The sequence below is a fragment of the Leopardus geoffroyi genome, chromosome C2, assembly GCF_018350155.1.
Source record: "Leopardus geoffroyi isolate Oge1 chromosome C2, O.geoffroyi_Oge1_pat1.0, whole genome shotgun sequence".
NCBI classification, from domain to species: domain Eukaryota; kingdom Metazoa; phylum Chordata; class Mammalia; order Carnivora; family Felidae; genus Leopardus; species Leopardus geoffroyi.
The window spans coordinates 83198676-83223018 of NC_059333.1; the positions used below are offsets into that span (position 1 = coordinate 83198676).

The following is a 24343-nucleotide window of genomic DNA, read 5'->3' on the forward strand; positions in this document are numbered from 1 at the left end:
AAAAAGAAAAAATGTGTATATACATATACATACATACATACATATATATATACATATATATATATATATATATATATATATATATATACATATATCCCTTTCATTTAGCAGCAGAGAAGTTAGAAAGTAAGGCCGACTCTGCTGCTTCTTAGAACAGGGATTCTTCACCCAGTTAGTGAATGATGGGCTTGAGGTGGATGTGCATTGGCAGGGTGGGAGTGGGGGTGGGGATGGGATACACAGCCCCTCAGAAAGTTATTTGTAACAGTTTGTATCAAAATATTATTTGTAACAGTATTAAAATGTACTAAATGTGTTAAATTTTGGTATTAAAATCTTCCTAGAAGGACAATCCATTGCACTTATCAGCTTCTTAGGGGACCATGCCCCTAAAGATGAATCACTATTTTAGGATGATTAAGAAAGAGGGGGAAAAGGCATGGAGTTTAATTTGTTCCATTCAGGGCAGCCGCCCTGCTAGCCTCGGCTCAGAGTTGCTATAAACAATGCCTTTTCACATCCACTCCCCACCCCAGTCTGGCCTCTGGCCACAACACCCCAGAAAACAGACATAGAGGGACCTCAGGGATAAAGGTCTTTATTCAACAAAGTTATCTCACTCAGTAACAAAATAACAGGAGGTACCAATTCCCCCAAAGGTCTAGAGCAGTGCACACGCCTGACAACAGGAAGCATGGCCCGCTGGCCTATCAGTAGCAGCTCAGAGTCCCTGGTAGCTACTTAGAGGTCATAGTTGGGGTTCTTCCGAAGGATAACAAAACCTTCCAGAATGGGGGTGACAGGAAGAAATTCCTCAGTGGCCAATTCTGCCCGCTCCCCGTGGGCCAACAATACTGGGGTTGTGTGTGTCTGGAACCCTGTGATAGTCTTAGGCTTGCCAGCCTGGCCCACCACATCCACTGCCTGTAGGGTGAGAAAATTGAAATGGGGGTGTAGCAGATGGGAGTGTGCACACGGGAGTGCAATAACAACCCAGTGCCCATACCAGTTTCAGAGAAACAGGTACGTGTGCGTTCCCCAAGTTCTAGAGCCCTCCCGTCTGTTCAACCCCTCACCTGGCCCACACGGACAGACACCGGCAGTGGCCGCAGCTCCTCATCGAATGTAACCAGCATTCGGGGCTGCATTGCAGCCACAAGCCCATACAATACATAATGTGATTTGCCTAGGATGACTGAGGGAAGAACACAGGACAAACAGTTAGAGGCATCAAGGCAGACCTGGCCTGAACCCTGGGACTCCACTCCAGCCCTGACTCTCTAATCCCTCAGTCGTTCAGCTGAACCAACACTCCTCCCCTCATATACCCCTACTACAAACCAGAGATGCCCCTACCTTACTCTACCACAGCCTTCAGACTTGATCATAAATTTCCCCCAGTCACTTTGGAGCAGAAACTGGGATCAGCTGTTCATCCTTGAAAACAATCTCTTTGAGCCAGATCAAAACTGTGGGAGATGAGCTCCATAAGGCCCATCACAGGCCCAAAGAACATTGGGACCCAGAATGGTACAGAGCTAATTTGGAGTCTTGCTCCTAAATTATAAGGTGGCTCTGGTAAGGGTGGAGACAGGGTCATGTGCCACTGTATGAGACTCTTGACAGGAACTCACTGTTACGGACATCCAGGAAAGAGACAAGCACAGTAAGCAGCCCCGCCACTGCCACTTGACTCATAAGCTGCCGGTCACTGTGGTAGGGACAGAGGGTGAGTGTGCCCTTCCCTAAATGTGTCAGGCCCTGGGGGGAAAAAACAACAACAACAGAGAGAGAAGTGAAGGTCACATCTGAGGAGACATCACCTAACCTGGCCATATAGAAAGACCCCAACTCATTCATACACTCCCTCCTGGCTGAACTCAAAGTCCCCTGAGGTCATTCACTACATGTCCCCCTTCCATCACCACGGATACCTCCCTTGGCACACTTTAAGGAAAACAGTTCTATTCTTTACCTGTGCCAAGCGCACCATAAAGAGGTTGTTGGGGTCCTTGGCATGATACTGGGCTAACTGGCGCAGCATTGCAGCCAGACGGGCATTATTGGTACCTGGAAATGTTAACCATTACAGAGTTGAAAAATGGGCCTCAAGCATTCCCTCAAGCTACTTCTTTTTCTGACCTTTTTCTGATACTCACCACTGCCCACCATGCCCATGGCAAAAATGGAGTTGTAGGAAACTTCTGGGTCAGCATCATGGGAGAATTTGCTTAGGGTATCCAGGATGTTGAGTCGTGGATTTGAAACAGAGATTAGAGCCAGTGCTAAAGGCACAGCCCGTCGGAGTGTTGGCTCCCCATATCTCAGCTGGTGATAAAAGAGAGTAACAAGAGCATCACAGAAAGCAGTACAAACTCAGTTATAGGAAGAGACTTGATAGGTAATAGAGGCCTTTATCAAATATTACAGAAAGGGCATAGCAAAAAGACTATTTCTCAACCAGGAGAAAGGAGAAAACCCATCAGGAAAGTCTCCTCTGGGGAACTCCAAGCACCAAAACCAGTAGATATTCCAATCTCCTCCATGTGATACTCACCAGGTGGCCGAAGGTTCGTAATGCCATCTCTGCTCCAATTTCCTCCCCCATAGCAATAAGGGCAATCCCCAGCACAGCCACTCCCTGCAATTGAAGAGGCACCAGAATCCAGTAAGCTCAGGGAACAAAAAGCTCACCCTTGACTCAAGTCCCATGTAAGAAAAAAAAACTGTCCTGCGGGGGCACACCCTGACCCTTATGTATAGAACCCTGCTTAATGCCTGTCTCAATACACAGCACCACCCACAGGGTCTGTAAAACAAACCCAAACCCAGCTCCTCTGCACAGGTATCTTTTCTCAGAGCCTGACTCAGAGAGTGCCCAGTTGCGCACAGAACCTGATGTGCTCCCATGTCGGCAGGGGCTTCCTTCTTGTCCTTGTCCTTCTTTTCCTTCTTGTCCTTGTCTTCCTCTTTTTCCTTGGAGTCAAAGTGTTCACTACAAATGTGGAGCAGCTGCTGCACCTTCAGTACATTCCCAGAGCCTGCAGCATGGTGGTAAGGGTGAGAAAGAGTAGAAAGGAGAAGGCACCAAAGAAAAGTTTATTCCAGTAATAGAAGTTAAGAATCCAAAAGCAAACCAGAGAAAGAGGGCGCCTGGGTGGCTCAGTCAGTTAAGCCTCTGACTCTTGATTTGGGCTCATGTCGTGATCTTACGGTTGTGACTGAGCGCTACATGGGGATCAGTGCTAACAGCATGGAGCTTGCCTGGGATTCTCCCTCTCCCTCTCTCTCTGCTGCTCCCCTATGCACATGCGCATATTCCCTCTCTCTCAGGATAAATAAACTTAAAAATAAACAAATAAATAAATAAATAAAGGATTACTGAGAAAGGAAAAAAAGTCTGAAAAAAGGTCAGAGAGAAGTAAGGAGTCACTGGAGAGGCACAAAGACACAGACCTGCATAGGCACACACATCCACTAATGTGTTGGCAAAACTGCGGAATGGCTCTGACACAACCTCCAGCGCGGCCAGGATTGCCTCGATGGCCTCACCCTTCCCTACAGGACAAATTCAAGGAGTCAAGAGGACACTTCCTTCCATCCAGCACAGCCTAACACATAAGACCTCTGCTGTATCCAGTTACTGTCAGCCTTTGCCCAGAGAGATATCCCCTCACCCAAATGGTTGAGGCCCAGTCCAAGAGGAAGCCAACGGGCATAGGTGTCCTTGAGCTCAGTCTCTGATTTCTCCATGATGGTCTGAAGGATAGTGGAAGTAACATCTCCATTGCAGGATCCCACTGCTATCATTCCACAGGCTAGAGCTGTCACACCTGCCACCTAGAAATAGGAGAATCAGTATTATATACGTAAGTTATTAAAGTAGCTGTATACCTACCTCGATTCAAGATAGCCAATTCCTTCAGGCCACTGTAACCACACTAGGTAGTGATCCCTTTCTGATGGCATGTCAAAATAACAAGAGCAACCATTCACTGAATGCTTATGATTTATCAGCCACGTCAACTGCTCTGTACGCTATTAACATTTAATTCTCATAACCCCATGAAACAGGTCCTACTACTGTTATTCTTTCATTGATGAAGAAAATGTAACCTAAAGAGACTCGGTAACATGTCCAAGATCACACTGCTTGTAAGCAGAGGCGGCAAGATTTGAACTGAGGTCTTTCTGACTAAAGCTATGCTTTTAGCCACCATATTAAATTTATCTATTACTAATATGACTCTCCACAACTAAGAAAACTTAAGGTTGGCCAATGACTAAAACAACGAATGAGAATTAGCCACCCCAAGCTGGATTAAGCTACTCCCCACTCTAGCCGAGTACTTCCTCATGGACCTCAAGGGCTGGAACTCAATACCAAAATGTTACCTCTTTAACCTCAACACCACCTGGGTGGAACCACCAGTTCCAAGAGATTTCATTGAAGTGACACATATCACCCCCATAAACATGTGTGTGTGCGTGCACACTCACACACACACACACACACACACACACACACACACACACACAGTTTTCATTACTTATCACAGAGTGGTAGGACACAGAGCACCTTCCCTACCTCCCCTAAAAGTCCAACAGCCTCTCCTCACCTCCATACTAGACTTGGAATCTCCCATCACAGGGAGCAGCAGTGTTAGCACATCTTCACGATTGGAGCCAGCGTAAGCCAAGCCTAGCCTGCAAAAGCAAGGGAAGGGCAGTCCCCGACACACAACCAAGGATAGGACAAAGAAGGAACAAAAAGAGGACTGGTCATTTATTCATCATTTCAACAGTCACCAAGAGCCAAATACTCAACAGATATGGTGGTAGTCTTGGCAAAACAAAGATGAAAAGGACCCAGTTCCTGTCTTCACAAAGCTTACAGGCTAAGTACTACCAGAAGAAGCAAGAAGCCTTACCCAAAAATGGAACCAAGTCTCATAGTGTTGCTGTTGTGGAGAACATAGTCTGAGAGCAGTGCTAGTGCGGGGTCACATTCATTCCGGACTCCAGAGTTCACAATGCCACAGGCCAGAAGGGCTCCTGACTGCAAAATGCAAATAGATTCTTCACTCAGGCTACTGTACCTTCCTCACCACAAAGGATACAACATGGAATTCATTGTAGCTTCCACCTTAACTGGAGTTGAAAACAGAGAGATCTTACCAGTGAAAGGGAGGCCTTGAGGCCCTAGAACACGGTAGGAGAATGTCCCCATTATCAGGCTATGCCCAGACCAACCTTGATGTAGTCCTCAGAGGAGTACAAGTACTTGTCAATCTGCGTGAGGCCACCATCCACATCCCACAGTAGAATCATGCCAAGGGACGCAGCTGCACTCAACATTCCTACACCAAGGAAAGATCTATCAATCTCAAAATGATCCTACCCTAAGAAAATTGTTACAAAGAGCTCTCTAAAAAACTGCGCTGGGGACCCATCACATTAACACATGAAACTAGAAGGACAAAAGAAGCGACCAAAGCAAAACAAAGATAAAGTAGGCATAAAGTTATACCATGGTCTTTGTTCTTGTAAAGCCATTTGTTGCCATCATCAGTCAGCAGCTTGTCCTGACCAAAGGCTGCATTCACAAAGCCATTCACAAAAGAAGAGGCCAGGTTCATGCGGGCAGAGTCCACTTGAGAGCCACTGCCCCCAAATCCTGCACAGGAGGGAAATGAAAGGAAAGGCAGAAAGGTTTAGAGTAGCACAATAAAGGAACACAGCATGGTGGCTGGTCTCTGGCTCTGAACCGGCCCCTTAGAATTCTCTGTCTATGCCCCAAACAGTGACCTGGAGAAAAGGTTATGTAGGAACTCTTAGCTCTAAGGGATAAATACATTGGACCAAGCCACCACTCCAAATACAAGGTTCATAATTAAGAATCCTCCAGTTCTGGGGTGCCTGGGTGACTCAGCTAACCAGTTAAGCATCTGACTCTTGGTTTCGGCTCAAGTCATGATTTCACAGTTCATGAGTTTGAGCCCCACATCAGGCTCTGTGCTGATAGCATGGAGCCTGCTTGGGATTCTGTCTCCCTCTCTCTCTGCCCCTCCCTTGCTTGCTCTTTCTGTAAGAAAGAAAAAAAAAAAGGAAAGAAAAGAAAAAAGAAAGAAGCATTTAAAAATAATAATAATTCTCCAGTCCTCACACACATGGAGATGGCTACTCACTGTTGTTCTCTAGATGGGTTTTATAGATGTCATCAGGCACCTTGGGCTCCATAATATCCAGCTGAAGAGAAGTCAGAGGGTCACAACTGTTCCCCCACTACTCCCCCAGCTGTCCCCTTCTGCTTTCCCACTGAATAGCAATTCTAACCAATGAGAATCTAGTTAAAGTTATAGTCAGGGAGGTGAAATGACGAGTAGAACCACAACCAAAAAAAAGCCTTGATGGAAAAGGGCAAAGGGTCTCACCTCCCGAGCTAATGCCAAGAAGTTGCTGTTGAGCTGCACATTGGACATGATCTCTGTCAGGTCCTCATACTCCTCCACGTCTTCACTAAGCTCCAGAAACACCCCATGACGGCCAAGCATGAATGCCATCTGCTTCTGTACTACCCTGCGGGAGAGAGCCATCATATCAGCTCAGCCCTAGTCCACTAAGGGGACTGAAAAGCCCCTCTAGCCTTAACCAGAAACTACAAGTCCCAGCTCTTCATACAAATGCCCCATCCATGAGCTCATGTCTTCCTTTGCCAACTTCCTCTCTACATACACGTCCTTGCAGGAGGTGAAGATATCTTCTACCAGCTCCATGTCATTGAGCATCAATGCCAATCTCAGAGCTTCAGGAAAGCGACTGAACTTTCGGAACACACCCAAAGCACAGCGCAGTAGTGCAGAATTCTCAGGCTCGGGCACATAATTCACACAGCTACAGAGATAGAAATAACAAAGGAGTCAGGAAGTTCTGGAACATTCATTTACCCCATTTAATTCACTTATCCAAAATAAATACTAAATGCCTACTGTATACCAGGCATTATGCTACATGCTAGACTACTAAAGAGACATAAGTCTCTGTCCTCAAGAAGCTCACAGACATCAACAAATCAGCAGCAGCCCAATGCTAAAGATGCTCTGAGAGAACAGAGAAATCACAACTGAGAGAGAAATACTGGGGAGGGTAGGCCTACTACCCATCCCTACCATGTTCACTTACCTGGTAAGATAGAGGCAGACCTTGGCATATGCATTCTCATCAATGTCCTTCTCCAGCATGTCTACCTGCTCAATTTCCATGAGCAGGTCACAGGCCTCGTGCTCCGCGTTGTGGGCCATGTTGTAGGGGACGATCTCCTTCACCAGGGTCAGCAGTGGCTCCCGTTGTGTCTTTTCCGCATCATCTAGTTCCTGCCACTCCTTAGCCACTTCCCCTGCGAGATGCCTATGGATAGGCCCAGACCATTAAGGGGGCACAACTTCACAGGAAGCATTTCTATGGTTCAAGGAATTCAGTATTTGGGAAACACAATACACAGGTACTCCAAGACAGAACTCAGAATTGTGTCTCAAAACCCTTTTAGATTCTCAAGAAAGAAAGGTCTTACCTCACATACTCATGACCCCATGATGCCAATTCCTCTTGGGAGCCCACCAGCCGATACTTGAGACACTCACGTTCCCCACTCATGGTCATAGCCAGAACAGAGATGATGTCAGCAGCAAAACGCTACAAAGAAACCAGTGCTTTAAAGTCAAGTCCAGGGTGAGGGTAGTGGGACATTATGGAGTCAAGGCTAAGGTCACTATCTCTCCAATTAAGTTGTAACTCTTCACCAATCTCTGTATTAGAAATTTACATACTTTGTATCTAAGCTAAGGCTCAAGATAAGCCTAAGGTTAGTGTTGCTATCTCCCTTTTAAACCAACATGGCTGGGGCGCCTGGGTGGCGCAGTCGGTTAAGCGTCCGACTTCAGCCAGGTCACAATCTCGCGGTCCGTGAGTTCGAGCCCCGCGTCGGGCTCTGGGCTGATGGCTCAGAGCCTGGAGCCTGTTTCCGATTCTGTGTCTCCCTCTCTCTGCCCCTCCCCCGTTCATGCTCTGTCTCTCTCTGTCCCAAAAATAAATAAACGTTGAAAAAAAAAAAAAAAAAATTTTAAACCAACATGGCTGAAGAATGATAACAAGGAGAGAATGGAAAAAGATGGAGGCTCTAAAGTTTATTCTAGCTGCAATAATGAACTATTAAAAGGTTTTAAGAAGAAAAGATTTTCACAATCTAGAAAGACCATTGTGGCTGCTATACGAAAGACAAACTGTATAAGTCACGAACAAAAGGAAGGCAGCCAGTCAGACGGCTGCAGTTGTCTAGGTGAGAACTGAAGATTTCCTGGATTAGGATTGTACCATTAGACAGAGAAGTGACTCAACGAGGGGTTTATTTTAGAAATAAAACAAGTGAATGTACATGGGATATGAAGGAAACAGAAAGATCAAAGTTAAATATAAGTTAAAAATAGATCATGAGGGGTGCCTCTCAGTCAGTAGAACATGTGACTCTTGATCTCAGAGTTGTGAGTTTGAGACCCACCCTGGGCCCAGAGAGTACTCTAAAGAAAAAAAAACAGATCATGAAAAAGAAATCCCAAGATCCACCATAAATGACAGAAAACAGTGTATTCTGAGAAGGCAATCCTCCTGTCAGCTTTTATCCCAGTAAAAAACATACTGGCATGATCAACTGTGTTCAACTAGCTCAGATCTCAGGTCCCTTAGGCTTCCTGTGACTCACCATGAGCCCCATGGTCTAGATGAAAAGGAATTCCTAAGCTAGACCTCCACCAGCTTCTGAAACCGTTTTACCTTATTCTCCCCAGGGGGCATGTTCTCATAGATTTCCTTCAGTTTGCCATAGTGTGGACGCAGAAATTTGAGAGGCTTGGGCACTGAAGTCATGGAAGTTGTAGAAGATCGGATTTGCCTCCGCAGTTCCTCGAGGGCTGGTCGGTACAGAGATGTGTCCTTCTCCTGCTCAGGAGATGTTAGGGCTCAGACAAAAAGAAGCCACATCTCTCAAGTCAAACACAGGTGTTTACCAACTCCCCTAGGAAAGTGACTGTCTTATTCATCTGTGATTCCCCAACTCCCTGCTCACTGCCTGGTACAAAAACAAATGATCCCAGTTGAGAGTTTGTAGTAAGCTACACAATCTTCCAAATATCCTTTGTAATTCTCCTCTCTCACAACATCACCATAACGCTAACCGTAAACAGTCCATCTTTCCCTATACCTCACATAGAAATTGTTGCCCCAAAATGGAATGAAGCAACATGCAGCAAAGATCCAAATATGTACCCACTCGTGTCAACATCATGACTCACCCCCAGTCGTTCCACGAGCATCTCCAGTTCATCCTGAAGTTGTTTGTCCTCCTCAGACTGAAGGGTTGGGGGAAGAAGTTCATCAAGAGAAGGAATCCCAAACACATCCTCCTCCCATTCACCCTGGGGCAGGTAGAGAGTGAACCTGCCTCCTTAGGAGGGACCAGGTGGACACGAAAAGAGAGGAGGAATGGCACTCTGGCTGGAAGGCAGGAAAGAAGGCAACCTGGCTTCTGGGCCAGGCTGCGGGTAGTACTAAAAAATAGGGGTGACATGACCTCCCCGGGCCCACCTCACAAGTCGGTGGTGAGTACTGGTGACGTCGGCGAAGGCGACACAGCGCGGAATGGAGGATGAGGGGCAGAGAGGCTGAGCGCCAGGAGTCCCGAGGGTCGCCCCATCCGCCCTCTCCCAGACGCTGCGGGGCCGTTGGGAGTCGGGCCCAAGGCCTGCGGAGCCGCCGTGACTCAGCCCCGCGGCCTCCTCCGCCTGCTCCCAGGGCTGCGCCTCACCAGCTCCTGCTCTTTGTCCTTGTCGCCAGCATCCCGCCGCTCCTTGCCGCCCGGCTTCTCGTCCGCGATGCCCGGTGCCGTCGCCGGAGGCTGCTGAGGCTGCAGCGGAGCCTTATCCCGGCCACCCTCCTCCATCTCCACAGCCACTACCGGCCTGCTGCGCGCGCACCGCTCGCACCGCCCCGTTTCCCATACGGCCTTGCGCGGGTGGCCCACAGAGCTCCTCCTCCTGAGCCAGCAGGCGACCGGAAACGCCGCTACAACCCACTCACCCCCGCGGCGTGGGAGTCCCAGCCCTCGGACCCCGCCCACGGAAGTCGCCCGAAAACTACAATTTCCAGCCCCCAGCGCGTCTTAGGCGCGGCCTGGGTTTGGACCGGCAGTTTCCTGAACGCCACGCGACCGCGGTCTTCGATCCGGGCCAGCTAGCTGTGGTAGGAGCTGAACAAGTTGAGAGCCGACGAAACCGTTCATAGGTCTCCTCATAGCGGTGTGAATAGTACACACAGTGACACCCCAGTTGGCTCCGTAGTGGGACAGACGGACGAGATTCTTCAAATCCCGCACTGTGTGAAATCTGTAATCTATATCTACTGCCTCCCCACACACCCACACCATGGCGGAATATTAACCTGATAACATTCTCCCCCCAGTTGAAGGAGAGTGCTCTAATATTACCTTAAGAATACGATAAATCTTGGGGCGCCTGGGTGGCTCAGTCGGTTAAGCGTCCGACTTCAGCCAGGTCACGATCTCACGGTTCGTGAGTTCGAGCCCCGCGTCGGGCTCTGGGCTGATGGCTCAGAGCCTGGAGCCTGTTTCCGATTCTGTGTCTCCCTCTCTCTCTGCCCCTCCCCCGTTCATGCTCTGTCTCTCTCTGTCCCAAAAATAAAACGTTGAAAAAAAAAAAAAAAAGAATACGATAAATCTTAAATCCACCTGTGGAGCCATTTCGAGTAGAAATCAATAAATATAGTCCTATACTCCAATGCTAAATTCTGGAACTAAAACCAGATCAAGACAAGGTCTTTGCGCAAACTTCAGTCAGTCTTTTGGTCTTCCTCTCTCTTACGATTTGGAAGGCGTGCGAAGGTCACTGTTTATGTCAGGAGTGGTTTTGAATGATATATGACGTTCTCACAGCCTTTTGAATTTGGTAAGGTTATGTCCATTTTACAGAAGAAATCATATAGTAAGTAGTAGAATCAGGATTTGAACCTTGATCATTCAGTCTTCCAAGCTGGTAATTATTTCAAGCAAACCTCCATGTTTCTTCTTCTTCTTGGACCACGTGTATGCATCTAGAAGGTGAAAGAAGAGGAAGCCCCCTTCATCTGGTGGGAACACTTACCATTTGGCCTGGGGTCTTTATTCTGGGTTCTGAGGCATTAAAGAATGCAGAAAATGTTTGTTTAAAAAAACAAACAAACAAACATCTAGCACAGTGTGGCCAGCTCTGAAAGAATGTTGGCTGAATATTTGTATAGATATAAATGTAAAGATCTGAAGCCTATTCTAAAACCTATTGCTTTCTTCACTCAGTGGTTGGATTCTGGGGATGACCTTCCATTTCCATCACCAATGACTAGCTCTGGTCTGCTGAAAGAAGTTGGGCAGTCCATAGCTGTTCTGCCTAGTCTATCTGTGGCTTCAAGATGTCCATACATTGCCATGCTTTCTTCAGTCATTTGTAGACGTATTTCTCCTAAATCTCTCCTTTTTCCATGACTTCCTTCTATCAGATCTCAGATTTTGTCTTTTATACCAGTCACATCCCAACCAGTACCTTAGAGGAGATGGGGTGATACACACAAAGCACAGGCCATTAATGGCTAGTGCCTCCAGATGAAAAGTAAATGGATGTTTATTGTACTATGTTTCAACTTTTTTATAGGTTTGAAATGTTTCAAAATAAAAAGTTGTAGGGGGCAGGGGGAAGGGGGTAAGAGAACATAAGCTTTAGAGAGCAACAGACCTGGTATTTAAAACCACATTCTGCCCTTCACTAGCTGTGATACTTAGGCAAGCTCTCTAACCTCTCTCAGACAGGTTTCTGTCTCCATAAAATGTGGGTAATAAAGTATCTCCCTTGTAAGCTGTGTGTTGAAAATGAAATAAGACAATGTATATAAAGTGCCTAGCTGGGTGCCTGGCAACTGGGAAGGAGCCAATTGTCATTTTCCAACTACCTCAAATCTTCAAGACTGAAATAAACATCGTTGTCCCCTGCTCCCCACTTCCAACTACACAAGCCCCCAATCCTCTCTAGCCAAATATAAATGTCTGCCAATTATTTCCAAGGCCCCGTGATAATATTGATGTCCTGCCTCAAACTTCTTTTCCGTCAAATTGCCCTCTTAGAAACACTCCTTCCTATCATTTGGCCGAACTCCCAGCCTTGTGGCCACATTGCTCTCTAATTAAGGGCATCCCATCACCTGTCCCTTCCTACCACCTTCCTTCAAACTACATCCATAAGCCACCCATGCTACTACCCCCAAACTCATGGCTTGAGCTATAGAGCTACACATCTTGTGTATGGTTCCACTCCTTTGAAAACCATTCAACCCAAAGCATGATTTACATAACACCAGAAGTGCTCCTGGCAGGACACTGCATTGCACTATATCCACTGGGTTGCTACATTCTTTGTGTGATATTTCTCAAATAGATTGCATTGTGGCCCTTCTGACTTTTAATTCCCAGGACTGACAGTGGATGTTACAGCCTCCTCTTTTCATGAGCACTGTTACAACTTCCCTTTTCCGGACTCTCACCTTTCATCATGCGCCTTTCACCTGATCATCCTAAACCTTTCACCATTTCTGAACATGCCCTGCCCCTTCAAGATGATTGGCCTTTTCACATGGCTATTCTTTCTGTATAGAATGCCCTTCACTGTTTTTCAACTAGCAATTCTCCCATCCTCTGTACTCCAGCTCAGTGTTGTATAAGAAGCTTTTCCTGTTCTATTCTTCAAGTTTTTCATTTCTTGCCCCCCACCATGCTTGATACTTATCTCTCTTTCTCTAGATTTTGAGCTGTTAGAAGACAAGAACTGCTTCTTATTCATCCTTTGCCCCTAGCACCAACCTAATGCCTGGCTTGTGGTAAGCCTTGACAAATATTTATTGAATGAATGAATTCATTTTGCATTCAGCTTCAGGTTATCTTTATGTAAAATAATGGCCCATTAGGAGTCTCTTTGGAGCTCAGAGCTGGGCATCAAGAAACTGTTTGGCGGGGCGCCTGGGTGGCTCAGTCGGTTAAGCGTCCAACTTTGGCTCAGATCATGATCTCACGGTTCATGGGTTCATGGGTTCAAGCCCCATGTTGGGCTCTGTGCTGTGCCACACAGGCCTGGAGCCTGCTTCAGATTCTGTGTCTCCATCTCTCTCTGCCCTGCTCTCTCTCTCTCTCTCTCACTCTCAAAGAATAAACATTTAAAACAATTTTTTTAAATTGTTTGGATTCTCCATTTGTGAATCATGATAGGCCCACTGAAACTGCTTATTTTATCAGGGACTCTCTTCCAACCTAAAATTTTCAGAATGCTACCAAGTGTGAAATCATATCGTTTGGCATATGTTGCCTTATCGGGCATGAGAATTAGTCAGACTTCTCAATGGGACAGTGTAGGGGATGGCCTAGCACCTTACCAACAACTGTTCTCATGTGTCCACCTGGGAGCAGTATACTTTATTTCCCCTTCCGCCTTAACGCATCAGAGCATATCACAGATGCATATTCATCAATTTGTCAGGGCCACTAAGGGTGAAGATTACATCTGTTACCTGATGTTCACCTTGCCTTGCCTCTGGAACCAAGCACCTGCAGAGTGTTCAACAAACAGGTGCTACCTGGCTTAATTTCAACTCAACATGTGTTTAGGTTCCCTGCTGCTGCCTGGTTGTCTCATATGCCTGGCCCAGGGTAGCTAGATGGCATGGAAATGCACCTGCTGGTGATGGTCTGACACAGAAGTGCAGTGACATTGACCAGAAGACAGATGTTTACGCATGAGTCTAAACTCAGTCACGACCTAGGAGACTAAATGGTGGTGATTAAGAGCATCTGAGCTCCGAGTCTGACTTTAATGCAATCTGTCTTATCTGACGTTGGAAATTACCTCATTTTTTCCTTAGTTTCTCCACTTGTAAAATAGAGACAATTACAGAACCTTCTTATAAGTTGTTGTGGGAATTTAATGAGATGATTTTAAAGTACTTGGAACCAGCTTAGCAAAATAGGAACTTAGTAAATGAAAGCTGACCTTTGGCCTTTTTGCACATATGGAGCTTCACTGCCACAGTGGCCCACTAGTCAGCATCCTAAACTGGCCTCTGAAATCAGATGTAAAGGGAAGAGCTGCCAACCCTCTCTCCTCAACCATTATGATCTCTGACATTATAGATCTCATTCTCTGTGCAACACCCAAACTTCACATGTTACTTCCTAATATTTCTGAATATTTGCTAAGCCCATGAATTCACTGCTTAAAACACTAATACTGAACTGGTCCCCACAGATCATCTCATCCAACCCACTTGTTTTACAGACTGCTAAGGAAACTGAGCCCTGAAGCAGGCATGAGCCATGCCTAGTGTCACACAGCTAAGAAGTGGCAGAGCTGGAACCAGAACCAGGTCTCCAGGCATGATGGCCCTCTTCTCTCCAATACACTTTGCTGTCTCTCCCAGAGTCCTGCTTTCAGAGGCTCAGCCATGTTTTCCCTTGGTCTTAGAGATCCTGAGGCCACCGTCTTCCTTTCTGAGCAGGCAGCACCTCCAAGTAACATGACAGGGGCCCACATACAGCTCTTTATGGGGACAGGACACAGACTGTGAGGCACATGTGCCAATACCCAGGGATCAGGGCCTCAGCAGTAATCACTGCCAGAGCTTCACTTACCCTTCCAAACTCAACAGACACACCTCTGTTTAGACTTTGGAGAGCACTGAGTTTTAAAGGCAACTGTGATGATTCTTTCCACTGTCTTGCTCTGGTTCTCATTTTTCAGACAAAGAAACTGGGGCTCATGGACGTTAGAGGGAACAAGCTCAAGCTCCTACAGCTTTCCAAGCTTCAATTTCAATCCAGGCCTCTTTAACGGTAGCGAAGTACTGAGGGTTAGATCTGTAAAATGGAAACTGGAGCACTTATAAAATATGGTTGCTATGGGGATCAGATGAGCTCATGAAGGTGAAACCACCAGTAGAACAACCTGAGGGAAGGAACCATCTTATTCATCTTTGCGTCGCCCATGCCTGGCACACCGTGGGTAATAAATGTGCTTAAAAAAAAATAATAAACCCATGAATGCATAAATTAATAAATGAATGAATAAAAAATGAGGCACTTAGCAGAGGTGCCTGGAACACAAGAGGTATTCAATAAATGCTCCTTTTCCCCTCCCTTGCTCAGGAGGGTGGCAGCCAGACCCACAGTCTCTGCCTAACTCTTGGTAGGCCTTGATGGGGGTGTGTGGTGAGTGACTCTCAGGAGTACTGAGGCTATGGAGAAATGCATGTCTTCTCGGCCATAAGCAGAGACAGTGTTCTGAGCTCCAGGGAATGGCATGCTACCTTGGCCAGGGCTTTCCTCCACTGTAGGGTAAGGGCCACCCATCTTCCGAGCTGACCTTGGCCCAGTAGTTACCCAGATTCAGTGTTAGGCCTAGCTGCATGCACCAGTGGAGGGCAGTGGCAAATCCTTCCAGTGATGAAGATATGACCACCAGAGAAAGTACTCCACCCGGCCAAACTCAACTTCATTCCATTCTGTCATCCTGACTCTCTTTCTCTGTCTTCTTGGGGCTTCATATTTCCGTCCCCTGTGTCTGGCGACTGAGTAAATGAGTGTCTAGAAGCATGCCTGGCATATAGAAGGTGCTTGATAAATGTTGGTGGAATGAGTAAATGAATAAATGAAAACAGGACTGAAGGAAGAGACAGGCTGACTGATGTCTGTCTATTTATTTGCACAGGGTCCTACAGGGCCAAGACCCCTCCCTCCCCACCCTCTCCCCTGTAAAAATAAACTCTATCTTTCTCTCTCCCTGTTCTATCTGCTTTTCTGCTTGGGCCAGGGAAGATAGTCATCCCCTAAGACTTGTGCCCCAAGACACAGGAACCAGCATCCCCTATACATACACACCACACATACTTCCCCTGAGCCCAGGGAAACCAGGATGCAGCAGGAGGGCTTGTAAAGGCCCTCAGGCTTCCACTAAGAGCTGAGTACAGTTGGTCTGTCAATGAGGGTTGGCAGGAGTATCGGGAGCAGCAGCATGAGGAACATGGGGTGGGGGACAGCCCCTGAGGGGGAGCTGAAAGGAGCTGAATCCACTCCCAAGTGGACACTGAGTGAGCCTCTGGGAGAAGCATGGGAGGCACACCACTCCAGACCCTGTGTGGTCAGAGTACAGCAGGCACAGCAGGTCCCAAGGCCACCAAGTCAAGTGATCTTAGGACCAGAAGAGGCAGACTCCTTCCTGCGGGAACTGGTGCCCCCCACCCAGGCCTCTTCCAGGCAGGGTGACATGGAAGGATGTCACAGTGAATGGTGGGGGCTCCGCTGGAGGCAGGGGTACCCCCAAAGCAGAGGCACAATGTGGTGTTTGAGGGAGGACTGGGACTCACGTCACCTGTGGTGAGGAGCTGGCATTTGACCTCTCTAAACCTGGAGCGAACATCCTTGCCCGGCGAGCTGCCCCAGGCCCTGGCAACAGCCAGCCAATTCTCCCCAGTCCCACGTCTACCACACCTCACACAGCTGCCCTGGGTTCATGGGAGAGCCGACAGGGCAGCCGAAGTGCCACAGGAAGTCACGGGAGTTGGAGAGAGTACCCAGCACGCGGAAGCGGGCAGGGCTGTGGGGGTCGGTCACCAGCCCCTCGTGAGAGCTCTCGGGTGTGCGGACTGAGCACCACACCTGCAGGCCAGGACAGACACGGGGACATATGGTGTCTAGTGCGGGCAGGGCCACAGACTTGGCTGCAGCCGAGCCATCCCGGGGACGCAAACCACCACTACCCCCAGCCTCTCTGCTCAAGAGGTCTCCGGGCCACACCCAGCATCTCAGCTATAACCCCTTGCTATCAGCACCAAAGGAAGGAAGCACACCCTCCCTCCCAAACTCCTTGAAGGCCTTTCAGAGGCGCCCTGGACAGTGGGTTGCCCAGATTGGATGCATCCGAGGGGAAGAAGCATGGCCCCCAGAGGCTGCCTGCCGGAGTGCAAAGTACCTTCAGGAGACCCTGAGCAAGGAGACTTGCTCTGCCATTTCCTTTATTCCTGGGTAGCCCTGGATGAGCCACTTTGTCCCCAAGCTTCAGCTGCCTCCTCCACAGCCACCTCACAGGAACATGGCAGGGATCAATCCTGCTCCCTACCCGCCACCCCTCAAGCAGGACAGCCTCGCCCTTTGAGATCTGCAAAAGCCTGAAGAGTTCTCCTTCCTCAGGCCTCTCTGCGTGCTTTCACAAGCCCCAGCTGAGAAGCTCTGGGCACCAGGCCTTCCCAGACCACCTTCCATACCCCAACTTCAGCCCTATTTCCCAGTCCCTTTCCTGCATGCCCCAGACTTCTAATGACATGCCCAGGAGGGAGCAGGAGAGGGGCAGGCCCCAGGCCTCCTAGGAGGGTAATACCTGGGCAAATCCCACAAAGAAGAGCTGGTGATTGGTGAGCCCCACAGCCGGCAACTGCTGCTCCTCCCCGTGCTTTCTCAGCCACGCTTTGTAAGCCTGGGGTCAGGCACAGGACGGGCAAGGCCATCAGGGGTAGCCCACCACCTCCACCCGCTGCCCATGTCCCCCAGGGTGGGTGAGCCTCGGCCACCAGAGGCCCACCAGGCCACTCACGTTATAGGCAGCCTTAAGTCCCCCGTTGTCAGCGATGTTCTCCCCCAGCGTCTGGCGGCCGTTGAGCCTCTCCCCATTGACCTGGTACTGGCTGTACTGCTCCTCCATGCAGGCCGTGTGGTTCCGGAAGGCTGCCAGTGACTCATTCTGCCACCAGGGCCGCAGGTTCCCTTCCTTGTCATATTCGCGCCCTGAGAAGAACTAACCTTTGCACCACACCAAGACCAGAGCAGCCTTCCACCAGCCCTAGTCCACAGACTCCAGGGTCCGTGTGGCCTGCTCCCAATATCCCAAGGCCTCGCAAGAACCACCAGGAATTCTAGGCTGGAGGGGGCAACTCTGTGGGCCTCTACCTTGGTCATCAAAGGCATGTGTCAACTCATGGCCCATCACCACGCCGATGCCACCAAAGTTCAGGGCCCTGGTAGGTGAGGAACGCTGCATGAGGACATGGTAGGGGAACTTCTGGATCCCACCTCCAGCCCTGCGCTCAGCTCATCCGCAGGCCCAAGCCGCAGGACCCAGCCCCTCCTGCCTCAGACACACTTGGGGTGGTTCCGGGTGTAGAAGGGGGCCTGCAGGATGCCAGCGGGGAAGACGATCTCATTCTTGGTTGGAAGGTAGTAGGCATTCACCGTCTGGGGCGTCATGCTCCACCTGGGAGAGCAAAAGGGAGAGGCTGAGGCTCCTGACTCTCCTGATGCCCCTCCCAGCCCAGCAGCCTTGACCTATCTCCTGCAAAGACCTTGCGTCTCTGGTTGAAATGTCTTGCCACCCCCTTCCCCAGCCCTGGAAATCTCCCCTACCTCTCCTGCTGCCCCAAGCGTCTACAGCCCCCCCATTCTCACTGGTCCCGGCTGGGAGGCTTGCGGAGCTGGTCAGCCATCACCTTAGCAGAGAAATTGTACAAATTCAACATGTTCTGGAAAAAGGAATCTTCAGAGACTTCATACTGTGGGAGTGGTGAGAAGCAGAAAGCAAGCAAGACAACATGTTGGAGAAGATAATAGTCCCAGTTTGGCTACTAATTAGCACCTCTCTAAGCCTCTGTTTCCTCAACTGCAAAGTAAGAGCAAAATATTTAAGAAATAAGAATCACCAATATTTACATACTACCTCCTTCTATTCTCACAACAACCCTATGAGGTAGGTACTACTAGGATCCCCGTTTTACAAATGAAGACACTGAGGCCCAGAGAAGTTACATAACTTGTTCAAGGTTACCCAGTTAGGTAGAAGTAGAAACAGGATTTGTGAACACTGCATTCCACCCATCCCTGGCCTGTGCCCTGGCACAGGGCCAGCATTTGAACAATGTCAGTTGCCCATACTTGCCTCTGAAAGGAACCAAAAACCACCTCCTTCCCTCCCAGTGTTTGAGCCCCAATTACTGAGCCAAGAATAGAGCCCCCACCCCCGCTCCCCTAGATGAAATTCAGCACTGGTGAGCAGAAGTACTCACCCCGTCATAAACATCATCCAGCTCTTTGGGCTCCAGGATGAAGTCCGGGAAACCAATCATATCATAGATGGCATCTGCCTGAAGAGACTAGGTTAGAGTTTCCCTCCCCAGTCTCCCTCCAAAAAACTGTGTCCTCCATCCCCACCTGAAGATGGCGCCCCAACCCTTGCTACGGCTCACTTTCTCCTTGGCTGCCTGGCGGGTTTTCTCATCCATCCAAACCAGCTGCCCCAGGGCCTCCTCGAAGGCACTCCGGATCTCGCTGATCATCCCCTCAGCCTGCGAGGGAGCAGGCACAAGTCGGCTTCCACTCACACTGATGCATTCTTTCTCCCTGTCCACCCTAGTGTCCCATCCCTGTCCTTCCAGGGGAGTGCCCAGACTCTCGAAATAAGGCTGAGCATCTTGGGAAGATGAAAAGGAAACACTATTTGTGAAGGTGCTGAGATGGTGGGTGGCTCTTTTTCTCATTGATCAAGAACTTTAACTGACCATAAGTTAACTGAAGAAATATAATTTAATACAGTACATTGATTTTTATCTGAAAATGAAAGGAAGGCATTAAGAGCAGAAAATTTGGGAAATTAGGGGCATCCAGGTGGCTCAGTTGGTTAAGTGGCCAACTCTTGATCTTGGCTCAGGTCATGATCTCATGGTTTGTGGGATCGAGCCCTGCATCTGGCTCTGTGCTGACAGCATGGAGCCCACTTGGGATTCTCTCTCTCCCTCTCTCACTACCCCTCCCTACATGTGTGTACGTTCTCTAAATAAATAAAGAAAACTTAAAAAAGAAAAAGAAAAAAGAAAATTTGAGAAATTGGGAAAAATTGAAGAAGAATATAGACCACTTATAACCCCATCACTCAGAGATAAGCCCTCTTAACATTTTGATTATATACTTTGAGTGTCTTTCCCTGCCCAGGTATACATATATAACACAGAATTATATTGTGTAACATACATATATTTTGTAAGCTACTTCTTTTCACTTAACACTATATCATGAGCTTTAAGGCTGCCTCACAACCCACTCTAACCACAATCTTTCTTCCAGTCCCCTATGATTAGACATTTAAGTTGTTTTCATTTTCACCTATTATAAACCACCTTGCAATAAACAGTCTTGTAGATAATACTTTAAGCACATTCATTATCATCTCCTAATAAATAATAAGTATTATTTTTCTAACTGGAGAGGCAACATAAACTCATTGCAGAACATTTGGAAAATACAGAGAACTTTAAAGGACAAAAAGAACCCCTCAATCCCACCACCAAAATACTGTGCATTTATTGATGAATTTCCTTTCAGTTTTTCACCCCCTCTATGTACACACATGAACGAACAGTGAATTTTAACTAAAACAAGAGGTATTATTGGAAGGACCTTGAAGACTCACAATTTCCTTGCTTTGCCGATCAAACGTGGCCTTCACAAAGAGGGAGCCCAAAGCGAAGCCAAGTGCGTCATCCGTGTTGGAGATACAGGTCTGCCACCTTGGCGTGCAGGACTGTAAGGGACAAAGAGCCAGGCCTCCCAGAGATGGCTATGCTCTCCGTCTGGGCTGCTCTCCTCTCTGTCTCTGGGGCCAGCCCTCTTAGCTCTGAACAATGAAAGCCTGGGTTTGGAGAGCTGCCATCTCTCCCTCAGACTCCGAGGAAAATAAAGGGCAGAATGGAAAAATGTGCCAACCCCGGCAGCAAAACTGCAGGAGGAACATGTGTGCTGCCTACTCCGTGCTCAGTACTCTCCTCCTCTGAAGTTTCTAAGAGGCCCACTGGGGTCCAGAAGTTTCTTTGCTCATATCGCAGCCTTATATCCAGTCAGTCCCTCATGCAAGAAACCTGCAAAAGTCACCAGACTCCTCCATCCCCCACCCCTACATTCAATCCATCACCAAGGCTACCACTTCTACTTCTTAGTCATCTCCCCTGTCCACCCCGTTGCCACTTCCCTGCCCTACAACACTCTCACCTCCGGCCCAAGATTGCAGTCACTTCCTAACTAAGACACTCTGATTTCATTCTCATCCCTCTCCCCCTCCCCTGACACTCCCCTCCATCTTCCATTTAGCTTCCAGAAAGACTACCCGATACACAAATCTAACTGGGTTATTCTTCTGCTTAAAATCATCCCATGGTTCCCCGTTACTGAAAGAATTGAGGCCTGACTTTTTTTTTTTTTTTTTTTTTTTTTTTTTTAGGCCTGACTTCTTAATGGAGCATTCAGGTCCCTTCAGGGACTGCCCCAGGCCCACCTCACCCCCCTCAGCCTCTCAGCTGCCCCCTCTGCAAGCTCATACCAGAGCACATGCAAACCCACAATGCTCCTGGCCTCTAGGAATTTACACATGCTATTCTTTCTGACTAGAGTGCCCTTTTCCCTTGCTCCTTTGGTGAACTACCTCAAACATCACCTCTTCATAAAAGTCTTTCCTGATGCTGCCTCCTCCCCCAGGTAGAATGTGCTATCCCTTCCTCTGTTCTATAGCACAAAGGTCTTTCACACAGTGTGAGCACTTACCACCCCAAAATGCCATGTTTGGTTACATGTCCATTTTCCCCACTTAATGGGGTATCTTGAAACTAAGAACTGCATTTATTCATCTTCTTAACCATCATCATCAAAGCTGAATGCCTCTACGTACCATGTACCGGGTAGGTGCTTCACTTACATTAACTCAGTCCTCAAGACAACCCTACAAGGTACTCCTGCTTCACACACCAGGAAATGGAGAGTCAGAGAGGCTGGGTGACATGCCCAAGGTCCCATAGGCTAAAAAACGGAGGAGTTGGGATTGACACCCAAGTCATCTTGATTCCTACTCCTGTGCTCCATACTATACCATGAGGCAAATGGTGCCTGACAGTCAGCTAGGCTGGACTGGAAGGTGGGGACAGAGTCAGAAAGCCCACCTTCTTGGTGCCATAGAGGGTCTCCAGCAGCTTCTCTTGTGCAGACTCAAAGCGGTGGTCCAGGCTTGAGGTTGTCTTCTGCACCAGGTTCCAAATCAGGTAATTGTTCAGGACACTGGCATCCAGACCAGACATAAGGGAAGGGCAGGTGGGGTACCATTTTCACCCCCAATCTGCTCCATGAATGTGCAGGCAACAGAAGTCCTGAGAGGCATATGCAGGAGCTGTCCCAGAATCTCTCTCTCTCCCCTGGGACCACACACCTGCCTTCAGAAGTCAGTTTGGAGAAGGTGTGGGAATAAAGAGCACAAATGGGCCCCCTGAAGCCTCACCCTATGGGAATAGCCTGCAGACATTCTCTTTTGATGTTTGGAAGGTCCAGGACCTTGTCAAATGCTGCTCTGTGTCTGGCTGTGACAGTCCCCCGTGCCCAGTCCCTGCCTGGACCTGCATGGAGCTCTGAGTCCCACCTCCCACACTCTGGGCTCCCCCCAACCTTGGCTCTGTGTGGTTGATGAGCTCTGACACCTGCTGCAAATAATCCTTCCCATACACCACCACGGGCTCAGAGTCACCCAGCTCCAGCGGTGACAGCAAGAAAGATAGAAACTCCAGCCAGTCCATGGAGGGTGCCAGGGCCTACAAGCAAAAAAAAAAAAAAAAAAAATCTAAAGCCTCCTTGCCTACACTCCTGGTTTCCAGCAGACCCCTGCCCCACTGATATACTGGAGCCTGGGAGCCCTTCTCATTACCATGGCAACATCTATTAGCTGCTTGGTAGCCCCTTCCTATAATAAACCTTTTTCCAGGCCTGAGCACTCCTCAGTCTGGGAGCCCAATCAGTTATTATACAAGAAAAAGCACTCTATGTAATACTCAGCGGGGGCATAGATATTCAAATATTTTCATAACCATTGATAAAATACCACCCAGAGTCCCTACATAACTGGTCTCTCCTTCCAGAACCCTCCCCTCCCCCATCCAAAATCTCCATAATCCAACTAAAGTGTTGATTCCTGGCAACTAAAGGAGATGCTTCCAAATTTCTTCTGATTGTTTTGTGGACATCTTGTACAAATTGTTATAGATTTTTAATATCATCCCTCTATGCATCCCCAGGCAACATGAAGGAGGATCAAGAGATGTCCTAGTGAGAGGTGGCCTAAAATGGACACCACTTTTCTTTCCAGGATAGTAACAGTGCAGCTGGGAAGTTCACAAAAGCGAGCAAATGAGGAACCGATTGGCTGCCTCAGAAAGATGGCAGGAAGGGAAGCTGGGAGATCTGCCCCAGGGCCTGGCCCCTCCCAGCTGTCTCTGTTCCTCCCGGGCCCCACCTGCAGCTCCGCAATGCTCATCTTATGATAGATCTTCTCCTCATCCCGCCGCTGGTCCTGGGGTACTGTGATGTTGGCCAGTTGAATCTCCAGCTCCAGCACCTGTCGCATCTGCTCCCGTGTAGAGGCTGGCCGTCCACCCAGCAGCATCCCCAGCTCCTCCATGTAGTCCAGGTAGGCAGTAAGCACCTGTCAAGGCCCTGAGTCATCCTCAGAGCCCAGCAACAGGTCCTGCGCAAGGCTGAGAGGGCCTGTTCTGGCCCCCACCTCTGTTCACCATCTCTTCTGCGGATTCTCCTCACAGAAGCTTTCTTGGACGATCCTGTTTTATTTCTGTCATACTGCTTACCAGTACCTGCTAGGATCTTGGTTATTTATTTGCACGCTTGCTGATCATTTATTTCCCAAATGAGAAGGTTAGTTCAGGAGAGCACTGTTCCAAGTTACAGCAACTTAGTCACCCTTCTACCCCTAGGGCCTAGAATGGGGCCTACCACTGAACAAGTGCCCTGTAAATATTCATCCAGTAGATAGACATGCTTCCCACACTGCTCTGCCTTCTCATTTCCTAAAGCCCTTCTATTTTTCCAGCACATCAGTGACCACATGTCTTCACTTAACAACTGAGCGGACCCCATGGGGAATTTAGTCACAGTAGCTTTAATGGCCTTCCATCTCCCATCCAGCCAGGCCTCAACCTTGCTGCTTTCTCAGCTCCCCTCTAGTCTCTAAGGGGGAGAAAAGAGCAGAAAAGAAATACATATGACCACACGTAAACACATGTATCAGACTCTGCTAGGGTTCTATAAGTGATGTGTCCTTTTTCCCTCTCACTGCAGCTCCATATAGTGGGTATTAGTTCCATTTTCCAGATGGGGAAACAAGCTTGGGAAGGTTACATGACTTGA

General features: G+C 48.3%; 2 protein-coding genes across 5 annotated transcripts in view; both read right to left on the bottom strand.

The window, feature by feature from the left end:
- The window catches only part of PSMD2 (proteasome 26S subunit ubiquitin receptor, non-ATPase 2), an 18291-nt gene extending 8204 nt beyond the window's left edge, over nt 1-10087 (bottom strand). The window contains exons 1-21 of one of the 2 annotated variants that reach the window (XM_045502746.1): nt 9857-10087; nt 9345-9401; nt 8827-8991; nt 7571-7692; nt 7183-7407; nt 6736-6894; nt 6435-6579; nt 6189-6249; nt 5531-5677; nt 5254-5360; nt 4932-5059; nt 4620-4707; nt 3678-3840; nt 3457-3558; nt 2896-3041; nt 2558-2641; nt 2160-2328; nt 1976-2070; nt 1635-1761; nt 1077-1195; nt 583-924 (exon numbers count right to left, since the gene is read on the bottom strand). In XM_045502746.1, the coding sequence (XP_045358702.1) occupies nt 742-924; nt 1077-1195; nt 1635-1761; nt 1976-2070; nt 2160-2328; nt 2558-2641; nt 2896-3041; nt 3457-3558; nt 3678-3840; nt 4620-4707; nt 4932-5059; nt 5254-5360; nt 5531-5677; nt 6189-6249; nt 6435-6579; nt 6736-6894; nt 7183-7407; nt 7571-7692; nt 8827-8991; nt 9345-9401; nt 9857-9991 (2727 nt within the window). In that variant the 5' untranslated portion in view covers nt 9992-10087 and the 3' untranslated portion in view covers nt 583-741. Of the gene's footprint in view, nt 1-582; nt 925-1076; nt 1196-1634; nt 1762-1904; nt 2071-2159; nt 2329-2557; nt 2642-2895; nt 3042-3456; nt 3559-3677; nt 3841-4619; nt 4708-4931; nt 5060-5253; nt 5361-5530; nt 5678-6188; nt 6250-6434; nt 6580-6735; nt 6895-7182; nt 7408-7570; nt 7693-8826; nt 8992-9344; nt 9402-9856 lie in introns of those variants that run through there. The other variant, XM_045502747.1, reaches the window with a different exon arrangement.
- A 5763-nt stretch (nt 10088-15850) lies between these two features.
- LOC123611170 (endothelin-converting enzyme 2) overlaps nt 15851-24343 on the bottom strand; it is a 32152-nt gene continuing 23659 nt past the window's right edge. For 2 of the 3 annotated variants that reach the window (XM_045502781.1, XM_045502780.1), the window contains 12 exons: nt 23436-23624; nt 22595-22737; nt 22099-22213; nt 20583-20693; nt 19363-19461; nt 19183-19260; nt 18569-18672; nt 18267-18377; nt 18074-18141; nt 17721-17911; nt 17508-17603; nt 15851-16789 (listed from right to left, as the gene is read on the bottom strand). In XM_045502781.1, the coding sequence (XP_045358737.1) occupies nt 16613-16789; nt 17508-17603; nt 17721-17911; nt 18074-18141; nt 18267-18377; nt 18569-18672; nt 19183-19260; nt 19363-19461; nt 20583-20693; nt 22099-22213; nt 22595-22737; nt 23436-23624 (1482 nt within the window). In that variant the 3' untranslated portion in view covers nt 15851-16612. The remainder of the gene's footprint in view (nt 16790-17507; nt 17604-17720; nt 17912-18073; nt 18142-18266; nt 18378-18568; nt 18673-19182; nt 19261-19362; nt 19462-20582; nt 20694-22098; nt 22214-22594; nt 22738-23435; nt 23625-24343) is intronic. The other variant, XM_045502783.1, reaches the window with a different exon arrangement.